The 12,135-nt window shown below is 43.1% G+C and overlaps 2 protein-coding genes across 2 annotated transcripts; both read right to left on the bottom strand.

The window, feature by feature from the left end:
* Positions 1 to 272: 272 nt before the first annotated feature.
* On the bottom strand, positions 273 to 4,857 carry LOC123111984 (20 kDa chaperonin, chloroplastic). Its single transcript, XM_044532867.1, has 6 exons — positions 4,640 to 4,857; positions 4,374 to 4,545; positions 2,656 to 2,835; positions 2,180 to 2,335; positions 1,379 to 1,456; positions 273 to 608 (listed from the first exon to the last, which is right to left on the bottom strand). The coding sequence occupies exons 2-6, from the start codon at positions 4,539 to 4,541 to the stop codon at positions 435 to 437; spliced, it is 756 nt and encodes a 251-aa protein (XP_044388802.1). The 5' UTR covers positions 4,542 to 4,545; positions 4,640 to 4,857; the 3' UTR covers positions 273 to 434.
* Positions 4,858 to 5,018: 161 nt separating this feature from the next.
* Positions 5,019 to 11,163, bottom strand: LOC123111983 (uncharacterized). Its single transcript, XM_044532866.1, has 10 exons — positions 9,847 to 11,163; positions 9,183 to 9,341; positions 8,738 to 9,091; positions 8,591 to 8,654; positions 7,424 to 7,641; positions 7,231 to 7,344; positions 6,966 to 7,071; positions 6,679 to 6,890; positions 6,253 to 6,356; positions 5,019 to 5,586 (listed from the first exon to the last, which is right to left on the bottom strand). Exons 1-10 carry the CDS (start codon positions 11,104 to 11,106, stop codon positions 5,439 to 5,441), a joined length of 2,739 nt encoding a protein of 912 aa, XP_044388801.1. The 5' UTR covers positions 11,107 to 11,163; the 3' UTR covers positions 5,019 to 5,438.
* Between the last annotated feature and the right edge of the window lie 972 nt (positions 11,164 to 12,135).

Raw genomic sequence — 12,135 nt, 5'->3', positions numbered from 1 at the left:
AATAGCATTTTGTATGACTAAACCCTCACCCTCCTAAGACAAATCTTCTGTACAGATACACCAACTCTAGCAGAGGAGTACTCCGTACTATCCAGTATAGTCGTTCACCAACCGAGCCAAATGATGTCCGCATGCTCGTTGACTACAACTACCAAGTGTTCTTACATGGGTAGGTTGTTTTCAGACGGTCAATCTTCGTGATAAACGCTACCTGTCAATGTTAAGACGCCCACCAAACCACCAAACCCAGGCGCTTAGAAGCAAAACAGTCATTTCTGAAATATAAGCCGTCATCTTATTATTAAAAACTCATTTCCACCATGACAGGATAGAGCAAAGAAGCAATTCGCCAATCCAAAGCAAGAGAAATAACCAAACAAGGTTTTGGACTAAATATCAAAATTCCTAGTTCACATGAGCAGAACAGGCTTTCCTTACGATGACAGCACAGCTATCACGTCGGATGACCTGAGAACGATGTACTCGCCTTCCGAACCCTTGAACTCGCTTCCCGCATACTTGGAGTACAGCACGCTGCTCCCAGGAGTGATTGACAAGGGCGTCCTGCTGCCATCATCGCCCAAACCCCCAGGGCCAACAGCGACCACCTGTTTCAGCCAAAGAAGTGGTCACAACTCAGTAACTCATGCGACAAGTCTAAGCGTCAAGATTATATGACTATATCAACGTGGATAGCTACCCAGGACAGGAGGATTGCTCATAGTCATGCAGTCATGTCCCAACCAGTCATGTATAGAGTGCATGTGGGAAATGCAAAAAATAAAGATTAAATGATGGAGTATGGTGTGCCTGATTGCTCATATTTCATATGGTAGTAGAAATAAATTTAGGATTGGCACCGCAGTTAAGGTCTAGTCTATCTATCAAACCTAGTCAACCAGCAAATCGAGTACTACTTGTTAAGCATGTAGGGATCTCCACAGCTGTTTCAGTTTTACTACTAGTGATGTACCTAAAGTAGTATCTCCCAAGACAACATTGTGGAAACTGGCAAGCCACAAAAGCAACAGGAAAAAACAGGTGTGACCACAAAATGAGCAAAAATATATTGCCAAGAAAACAGCAGGGAAAAAGAAGTCTTGGTCACTGACTAGTTAGACTAGACAAGACTATAAATCACACTTCTGCAATACAAATCTGGTGTTCCTCCTTTCCTTATAGCTTAAGAGCACATATACTATTAATTAACATTAATAAGTACACATATCAAGGTAAACAACACCTCGCAGAGCGATAATTATGTGAAGGGATGCAACTATTTCATAGTTGATGTGTTTCAATTTCAAGGTTATAAGCAGTTATGATCACAGGTCATCTGATTAATTGCGGCAAATGCATAACAAACAGAAGTGCTCACTGTTCCAACAGAAGGCTTCTCTTTCGACGCCTGTGTCAATAGCAAACCGCCAGCAGTTTCCTCTTCAGACTCTGCAACCTAATGCCAAAGGAGAATATAGAACTTCAGTTGGTAATGGGTATTGCTGGTGTCCATATTACAAACTGTACTCAGACAAGAAAGAAATAGATTCTGGCAATCTGAATTAAGGTTTTTTCTTGGCTATAGAGAATCTAGCTCCACTGTGGTCTAATCTGAATAACTGAAGCAAAAAAAAAAAACTTCACATTGACAATCACGATCCAATAATGCATATTCGCAAAGACACTGAGCATGGCGAACCTGGAGTAGAACCATAGTGGATCAGAACTAAAGGTAGTCGGGCAGAAAGAAAGAGCAGGAAAGAACAAAATTGAGAAGTAACACAACCAAGCTTTTTTTATTTCAATTAAATGACGTTGCCAAGGCTCATGAGCAAAACAGAGCAGAGCAAATAACATAACGAGTATTTTTCTTGCTCTACGTTGCTTCTTTTTTGTTTGAAAGAGCACTTCTTGTTCGGTTGTTAATGAGTTATTATTGCCCTATCATTAGTGGGTAAAATCATCCTCTATTTTTTCTGTTGAATGGGTGCCATACCATAGTACAATATTCTAAACTGGATGCATAATCCATGAATAATATTTGCCAATAACATAGCCAATGCAAATTGAGTGTGCAGTTGTAGTACTGAACCAAGAGGATTTGAATGCACATTCTGTTCACAAGAGGAATACAGCAACCACTCAGTAAAGAGTGTCAAAATAATGTCTTGAAACAGACCTTAATGAGAATACGGTCACTCAGTGGCTTCAGATCTTTCACGTCATCAGTGTCAAGAATACCAATGATGTCATCTTCTTTCATAATGAGGTGGGTGGTATCATTGAATTCCAACTCGGTACCAGCGTATTTAGAGTAAATAACTTTGGCACCAACCTGTAACCAGATAATATATTGTTACTTCCTCTCATCGCAGTAAAATATTAGGTTAAATAGGAGAATAACATAAACTGTGGCCACGAAGAGGTCATGCGAGTAGTCTTCAAGAACATAAGAGTGATTTACTGATTTTCATGTGAAAAAGATCTACATGCAATTAAGTTGTACTATTATTTCTTGCCCATAGATGGCACTTCAGTAACAACACATTTAGGTGATTTATCTTTCCGTTTATTTTATTTACATGCTCTGCTAAACAGGTATAGGTCCTATCACCAAACACTAGATGATCTTAGTCAACCAAATAGGGTACATACCGGAACACTGATCTCGACGATGTTGCTGCCTAAGCTTCTCCCCTCTCCAACTGCAACAACCTCCCCTGCTTGTGGTCTTGACTGAGCTGTTGTTGGAAGCAATATCCCTCCAGCAGTTTTATCCTCAGTAGTCTTGGTCTTCACTAGTACCCTATCTCCCAATGGTTTCACAGAAGTATACTGCAAAAAATTCACCAGTTTATTAACAGTAGAGCTTAGGTAAAAACCAAAAGGCCAGGGATTGCACATTACGTTCTCAGAAGTTTAAACAGTATCACAACTAACTTGTAGTGAGCAACGGACCTGCTTCACCTGAACAACTGCGATAAACTGCAGAAAGCTGTAGGTGATATGGTGCGATATAATGTGGGTGATATGGTGTGTGAAGTAAACTGCAGAAAGCTGTAGCTTTGCACATGAACATACTTGGTTGGTGCGCAGCCATGCCACACCACAAGTTAGGCAAAGATTTGTTCCTTGCCACCTGGGTTCCACACGTATTGACTCACAAAAGTGTGGTGCTGATTTTGAACGCCTAACCTTAGGCAAGTTTGGAAACATTAAGTGTGCCAAATATATAACAGCACAACTCTCTCCCTTAAAGCCAAAGCATATCGCGCTAAAGAGAGTTAAACTGCAACTAATTACCAACAAACTTGGCCCTGCACAAAATTTGAAAACTAGCAGGTTTGGGGAGTACATCAATTTTATGTGTTGTGCCCTGAAAGTCCCATTTGGAACTTCCGGGGATCTGCAGTAACCACATTGAAGGATTTGCATCAGAAATGGTCGGAAATCAGAAGTATCTCATATTTTTCATGCTATTTATGGTAGTGGTCTTTATATTCATCAAGACAGCAGAGTAGCTGGGTTCGAAAAATATATATAAAGACAGGAAAGGCAGAAATTTACATCTGTACAACAGAAACAACATATGAAGGGAAAACCTATTCAATTATGCACTCCAGTTTGTGTTGAAAAACAATTTAGGCTGTGGATCTGTGTTTTCTAATAAGATTACAGAAGGTCTTGTGACAAGCAATTCTTAACGAGTAACTAATCTTCGCTCCCACAGAGCCAAGGCTCCACCTTGCAGTACCCTAAAGCACCATTAACCATTCTAAACTGGATAGGAGTAAGTGTATGGATTACTGTGTTTCCTCTCCTACATCCTATCCAGTTTCCTTAGGCCTTGTACAATGCAAGGTGCTTACCAAGGTCGGCAGTACCCCCTGTGAATACTCCACCAGTATGAAAAGTTCTTAATGTTAGTTGAGTCCCTGGCTCCCCAATTGATTGACCGGGGAGGTGCTTAGAGAAATAAACCAGGCTTTCCTTAAGCACCGGTGCTTTTTTTTCGAGGGAAAGCATTCATGGCACACTTTATTGCAAAATAAGCAGCGATGCATCGTTCATTACATCTGAAACAATAAAGCTAGGGGGAACATCATCCTAAAAAACAGTAGAATTTGAAACAAAAGCATGTCTATCTAAGTTGTACAGGGTAGACGCTCAATTAGGCATCTCTCCTGTAGAAATAAGCACCTGTGCTTCAGAAAAACCCGGTTTATTTATCTAAGAACCTAGCATTGTACAAGGTCTTATACTCCGTATGAAATAATGGCTACGTGCAAGGTGCAGCCATAGAGCTACCACAAATTGTGTAACCAGACAGTGGTAGCATCTGACAATTTGTGGCCCAGTCATTTGATTGTTACCTTGGGGGACACGACCGTGGCGGCCCTGACGACGAGGCCCCGGAACCTCCGCCCCGTCGGCACGGGACGCGCCGACGACGAAGGGGGGACACGGAGCCCGTCCGCCAACGCTGGCTTCGCCATCGCCGCGGACGCCACCTTGGGGCCGCATAGATGCACCGACGCCATGGTCCTGCCGAGACCAACCGCCAACAGCACACAGAATCACACAGTGAGCTACGGGAGACCCAACGAAGCGAGCTTCCGGGGCACGGAGAGGCGCGTACCTGCGGCGAGATTCAGCTGAGAGCGCGCCGGAGTGAGAGGGAGAGAGTGACGAAGCGAGGGTTCGGGGAGGAGGAGAAACCGAGGAGACCGGGGCTAAGCTTGGGATAAGGATTTTGTTACTCTCGGGTTTAGGACGAAAAGGAGGCTGCCGGATGGTTCTAGAGGAGGATTCTGGCTCCCGGACCCATCCATCCGGGCTGGGGAATCGCTTCGGGCCGGCCCAGTTTTGTCTGTATGGGCGGCTTCTCGCGGCCTAGCCCATTATGAAAGGAAAAATAAATGTTACGGATGGATTGCAGACGCTTAACCAAACCCTGATCGATCTTAAAAAAAACTCGGGAAACAAAAGGAACATTGCATACTTAAGAGATACTGTACTTGACCGCGAACTGAATGATCACGTATAAGCCACTGATGCACAATATTGGGCAAATGATGTATGAGCGAGTACTTAAGAATATTCACTCACATAGCCCGATCTTGTGATTTTACATTTTTACCCATAATCATCCACAACTACAAAAAAAAGATTGTGATTTACTGTCATGCATTTTACATTTTCACCCGTTCACAAGTATGTGTTGTAGCACTTCCTTCGGTGCCGCAATTGCTTTGCCAGAGAGTTTACCATCGAGCATTTGGTGCATTCCTGCGTCAGGATCTCGCCATCAGAAATTACGGGTATCAGCACAGCAAGCAAAGGGCTTCACCTTCACTCTGCATCTTTGGACATTCATTTAGGTGATCTACTAACGGTAGTTAGTAGTTCACGCTGTCACGGTGGAGTGGTAGATTTCACTAGTCATTTAACAGTTGGGCCAGCATAGCATCTGCACTCTCAGGGCCATCATTGTTTACACTGGGAACTATATGCTCTGGTGATATGAACCGGACAAATTCTCGGAGTTCTGTGAAGCTACTGTGCTCACTGTACGGTACTTCATATCTGTAGAGGGGAAGAAACAGCAGGTAGAACTTCAGAATCAACCCAGAAACAGTAATCAGGTCATCACGGTTTTGGGGTTTTGTGAAAATAACTTCAGAAACATTGAACTAACAAGAAATATCTCCGTTTTCTCTAATGTGTAGACAACGTTGGATTTAGTTTTGCCCAAAAGAATGCTCACTCCAGCTCTTAGAACAGTTTCTTCATTTTGAACAAATATTAAGTGAGGTTAATAAGGTGAAAACTCGTCTGAAGAAATAAGGTGAAAACTACAGTACGACAATCCCATTGTTGGAAAGTGCAAATAGTGTTAAAATGGTTTCTTTACTATTTTCTTTAGGGAAATTACAGAGTGACTACTACTCCCTCGGAAATATGAAACGTTTGAGCTTTACATGATTATAGTCATGAAACATGCTTCCATGGTTTAATAATTTATAGTAAAAAATTGGCATATTCATAACGAACTACCAAAGTTGCATGTTGGAGACATTGCTGAATTGCCGATGCCCAAAACATGAAATACTCCCTCCATCTCAAAATAAGTGTCTCAACTTTGTACTAGCTCTAGTACAAAGTTGTACTAAGCTTAAGACAGTTATTTTGGGACGAAGCGAGTAATATTGAACAGGGGAAAGTATCAGTTAAGCAATTCCAGGACAGTACCTGATGATTGTCCCTTGTTGCCACCTTCTGCCTGGTGTCTTTTTCCTCCCTTTACCAAATGACCAACCAGTAGGACAAAATGCCACAATGAGGTCATACCGGTCCTAAAAAGCAAAGTAGCCATCAGAAAATCATAATAGACGACACTAAGGAACATGGGAATAACACTGCACTGAGATTTCGGTTTCTCACTGGATAGCAACTTTGGGGAATGAATTATGAAATGTTGATATTTAAGGCTTGGCTACTTGATCCAACAGAAAACTAAGCATAAAAAAACTAGATGTCTTTTATTAATCCTGGTATTAGATAAACAGAATGCTGGTAATGGCTGCCAGGTTGACCTGACACTGATGAACGATAATAGCTTTGAGATGTTATAACTTAAATAATATGCAGCTGGTAGGATAGAACAGTCAGCCTTACAGCATATTGACTCGATAAATGTTTCAATCGTTTGAAGCTTGCTAGAGTCCACATGGGGACAACATGTATGTGACTTTCAGCTTCATTGGCTGTCAACCAGGGCATGATTTCCTGAGGAAGCTCCAAGTGCTTTAATATTTGCAGCTTTGCAGCTCCAACATATATTTTCTTCTGAAGCAAACGGGCAACCTCCGTAAACAGTCTTTCTTTTCCTGCGACCGGTGACAATATAAGACATGAGATACAGGAGCACTTGAATATTAAAGAGCGCGAAGATGAAACTGTACCAATTGTGTAGCTGCCAATCAAAAACAGTGTTTTTGGATTAAAAGCTTCTGCTTGTATGGCCTCAATGACAAATTGTATTACAATCCCTTGACTTGGGAAGTCATACTGCAAAATAAATTTAGCGTGTGTGAAAAATTAATGGCAGATTGGTCGTAGAAACTCAACTCTAACTTTTTTTTTTTTGAAAGGAAACTCAACTCTAACTTTGGTAACACTTTTTTGCGGGAACTTTTGGTAACACTTTTGGTCGGGAAAAATACGTACTCGTGGATTACAGTAGGTCGTGTCAAGTATTAGAGTGTGGATGTGAGAAGACTGCAAAACAGAATTGTTGGCCATCTCGGAAGAAAATCGGAAGTCTCCAGTGTGCAGAACAGCCTAAAATGCAAGCCAGGAAAAATAAGATATGGACTAATCAAGCCAACAGAAGATAGAACCAAATCAGAACAATACTTACCTTACCATTGGGAGGCTCAAAAAGGATGATTATTGATCCAGGGCAATGGTTGGCATCAAAACATGTCAAATTAATACCAGCAACAGTAATCCTTTTGTTCAGTGGCAATACATGCATTCTATCCCATGGGACACCAATCTTATGGTGTACAAGGTTTGCTGTTATTGAGGTACAGTATATCTTCCCATGACAAAAGCTCTTAGTCAAGCCTTGGTAATCTGTTGAAGACAAAGACCTCAAGCTTAGGCATCAAAACATCAAATAGAAGTGTGTAGCATCACTGAGGTGGGAAGCATTCAATTGACTAAACATACAATTAGAGATAGAGTGAACAACCAATGGGCATGCAAATAGACAAAGCCTGGTGGTCAACTAGTAGTCTAGACAAACGTTAAAGATGATAATTCAACAGAAAGTGAGAGAAATAAAATGTTCTTTGATTAAACAAGAAACTGTCTACACACCACTATCCCTTTAGTCCATATGAGGTTGTTGGCAACTCCAATTTGTTTGTTCCAGTTTATATAATTTAAAAAGGGGAGTGCAGTAAGCTAAGCACACGTGTTGTTTATAGTATTTTTTAAAAAACTATGCACCAGTATATTCTGATTAGGTAAGTTCAAAAGTTACTTTGCTGCTATGACTGTAGCTCCATGAACATTACAGCCCAAACATTAAATATGTATAACGCAATAGAGGCCAGCAGTCAGCAGATTCAAATTTATAAAAAAGAATTTTAAAAAAAGATAATCCTCCTACCACATTCCATACAAATCCAGTGACTCACACACCAAGTGATTAACATAATGGATGAGTAGTAGGGTACCGTGGCCATGTTTCATTAGAAAAGCACTTAGATTGCTAAAGAACAGCCTCGGGATGTTCATAAAGTCATAGGGGCTAGGTATGTTCATATACTTTTGGGTTCAGTAAAACCGATTGCTCAGCAGGAAGCTCTTATACTGATTAAAGTTTGCAGACATCTCTTTCTGGATAACTTAGGCCAAAACCACTAGATCACTACGAAAACATAACAAATTTGTTCGTTGAGATTTGAGAAACCTTCATTCAAACAGGGGAAAAACATGTACTCAGGAAGTTTGGCGATCATCTTTTGTAATTACTCTATTAGTTGGCACTGGCACGCAAAAAAGAACCTTGACTTACGGTCTAGATGGAAGTGTGTCAAAAACCAGTGACAGCAATCTCCTCGTAAGTAGCGAAATGCATCCTGCAGCAACAAATTTAGTTACAGAATCCACTAGCGTATGAAGGACAAATGCTCCAATTGACTTGTGCCTGGAAATATCATACCACTCGAAAAGGTGTTCCTGGGATACAACACCAAAGAGGTGTATCTTTAACCTTTGATTTTCGAGTACGACTTCTGCTAGTAGCCACCTTGGCACTAGAATTTTTCTGGTTATTTAAATTAGATGGTTTCTGGACTTTGTGGTCTCTCTGTTTCTGATCAGATGAGGAACACCGAAAGAATTCCGTAATTAATTTATTCCCGCTCATTGGACCTTTAGTCCTTTTAGTATTTTCAGAAATTAACACATCTGCTTCTGTGTCATTAGCATTGTCATTTTTCCTCCTTAATTCACCAAGGGCATGGATAATTTTCTTTCTGGGTCCAAGGGAAGTAATTCCCATACCAAGAAGATCCTGCAATCCATAGGCACCAATATGTTAATTCTCTTATCTATAACTAGAAAGACTGTCAAATTTAATACACCAACCAGTATACGTTGACTACCTCTTCTGTGAGCCACTGCAAGGTCTCCCAGTCAACTTCTTCTTTGGTAAAAATTTCCTCATATTTAGATAGCCCCAGGTTCCTTAACCATTCTACAACACACTTGTTCTCAATATTTTCTCCATCACAAGGTCCTCTTTCATGATTAGGATTAGATTCCTGGAACAGAGGAAATTCAAACATCTTATGTGATGTTGGTGAGAAATAATTGATACAAAAACTATTGGAAATGCCAATGATCAAAACATTAACCAAAAGATATTGAATCAAGAGTCTCCTCCCCTTACTTGAGTTTGTGTGTGCTTGAGTTAACATGACACGAAAACATGACACAAATTGCCAACAGCCCCACGATCCACAACAAAATATTGACAATATATGTTCATGTGTTCATCTATCAACTCGACTAGGCAGGTAATGATGCACATGCACAACAACAGTCCACGTGACTATGATTAATACACAGTGAATGAAAATATTATACAACCTCATGCTTAAATTCAATATTGAACACTGGTACAAAATTTCAAGAAACACATCAGTACCTAAGGTTACAATAAATTAAACTACCTTTGAGAGCCCAATAAGTTATCATGAACGATTAATAGAAACACTATACTAGCACAGCAGTTTAATAATATGTAATATGATATTGAAGCATCACCTTAGCAGGTTCATCTTCGTCGAGGCAATTGTTAGTATGTGCTAGCTGGAGCTCCTCACTCAGATCAGAAATATCTGACCCACATAATGGGCACTGCACTTTATAAACTGACTCAAACCCCCCAGAATCCATTTTATTCCCTTCAACAGGAGATGCCCTGCTGTTACGATGACTATGCACCTGATCCTCCATGCACAGGTTTATGAGCTCATTAAGCTGGGTTCCAATCTCAAAATTATCACAATCGTCCTGTTCAACATGATGGGTCGTACATGATTCCAGAAGCACCGATTCAACTGAATTCGAGGATAGATACTCTACACAATCTGCAGTAGAGCTTGATTTCTTCTCCCTGGTCTCAGGACTGAGAGTAGCAGCATCTTCTACAGCAACTTTTCTCTCTTCAGAAACCAAGCTAGAGATTCCTAATCCAGGCTCTTGGAAGTATTTGCAATCTGCACCTCCAAAATCGTATTTTGAATCCGGGACTAAAAGCTCTGATACTATAGAACATGAGGGGCAATTGCCGTCATGAACTTCAAATCCACTCCGCTCATTCTTTTGGGTCTCGGATCGAGATGCAATCTCAGCTTCTATATCCACATTCCCTTCATCAGAGACAGAGCTATGGAGCCATGAACCAGATCTCCCCACCACCACCCTCTCCTCAGTAACCGCATTACAAGCCCTGGATACCCCATCCGCCTCTTCAGAGTGCCAACTCCCCAAATTACATGTTTCGCCTGACTCCAAAACACTCGATTCTCTCGAATTGGGGAAGCTACTGGAACTTCCGTTGCAACCGTCGTATCCGCCCAATCCTGTCTTCTCAGCAGCGCCTAACTTGGGGCCATCGGAATGGGACCTCGATATGCCGCAAATTCCTCCACTCGTCACTTCGTTGCCCTCCGGTACGCGGCGCGTGCCGGTACCAACCCTCGAACGGCCCGCTAGGGTTTCGGCAGCCGCCGCGGCCACTGTAACAACACTCTCGGTGGAACTGGCAACGGGGCGGTTCTCCTTACCGGAGTAGGGTGACGGCAGCTGTAGCTTCTTACGGAGGTGGCGCGAGACGGCGCCGTTGGAGGAGGGCTTCAAGGGACGGGGGCGGCTGGCGGGGGGAGGGATATGGAAGTCGTCGTCGTCGTCTTCGAAGCTTGCGGCGGCGATGAAGGGCCTGGTTGTGGTCTTGGTACGGGAGGTGGAGGTGGAGGTCGCCGGCGGCCATGGCTTCGCGGGGGGCTTGGGTTCCGCCGGCATTTGGTGAGAAGGGGAATTGGGTGAGGAACTGGGAGTGGGAGATGGAATATTTTGGCCGTGGCTATTTCGAAATGAAATGGAAAAGGGCGCGCCTATTTCTGTGTGGAAACGCGAGAGCGAGACTGTGTCTGGGCTCCGTGGGCCGTTCGGTAGGCGTGTTTGCGTGTAGCCATGCAATTTTGGCCTCTCTCTTTTTCGAACCTGTGAGATTTTATTCATTTAGGAACATTTTACAGGTAAAAGCGTGAAATGAAGCACGCTAGATACTCCCTCCGTTTCATAACGTAGTGTGTCGTGGTGGGCGCACGGCAGATGACATGGAATGACTAAAGAGAGGAGGAGGTTCGAGGGCACTGGTAGGCTCCAGAGGCGAGGTTGGCATGAGCGAGCGCGGGACGCAAGACATACCCAGGTTCGGGGCTCTCCGGAGAGATAATACCCCTAGTCCTGCCGAGTGTGGTTTATATGTAACAGTATAGAGTTGCTCCTGGAGTTGTATGAAGGAAGAAGGAGAACTGGCCAAGGCTTAGGCTGCTCCTTCTTTCCAGGTGTGTTCTACTAATGGGTGGCTAACTTCTCTATCCTTTCCTACTTACTTGCATGTGTACGCGAGGGCTCCTGGGGGTTTTATAGGATAACCCCCAGGGATACAATGGTAATGTTACGAGTTTGTGGGTCCGGGTCGTCAGCGTCTAACGACCCGGGCTGGGACCCGCTGGGGGCCTGTGGTTCGCAGGGTTCCCCTAGGTGCGGGGCCCGCGCGCCTAGGGGGACTGTGCGTTGTTTTGTCGGTCGTCAGGAAGTGGCCAAGACGAGTCTGCTATAGTGGCGCTCCGTCAGGTCGCCGCTTGCTGTCGTCAGCAGTGACGACGGGGGCACTGTTGCCACGCCAGGCCTGGCCAGCGGGTAGGTGAGGGGCATTGTTGCCACACTCCGGCTAACCAAAGGCATGGGCGGGGCACTGTTTCCTTGGTCATCGGTGGATGAAGACTCGTCCCATCGTACAACCTCGATGGAACGGGAGCTGAC

This window comes from Triticum aestivum, chromosome 5B (genome assembly GCF_018294505.1).
Source record: "Triticum aestivum cultivar Chinese Spring chromosome 5B, IWGSC CS RefSeq v2.1, whole genome shotgun sequence".
NCBI lineage: Eukaryota > Viridiplantae > Streptophyta > Magnoliopsida > Poales > Poaceae > Triticum > Triticum aestivum.
The sequence above is the reverse complement of the archived record's forward strand: the minus strand, read 5'-3'. Positions and strand labels throughout refer to the sequence as shown.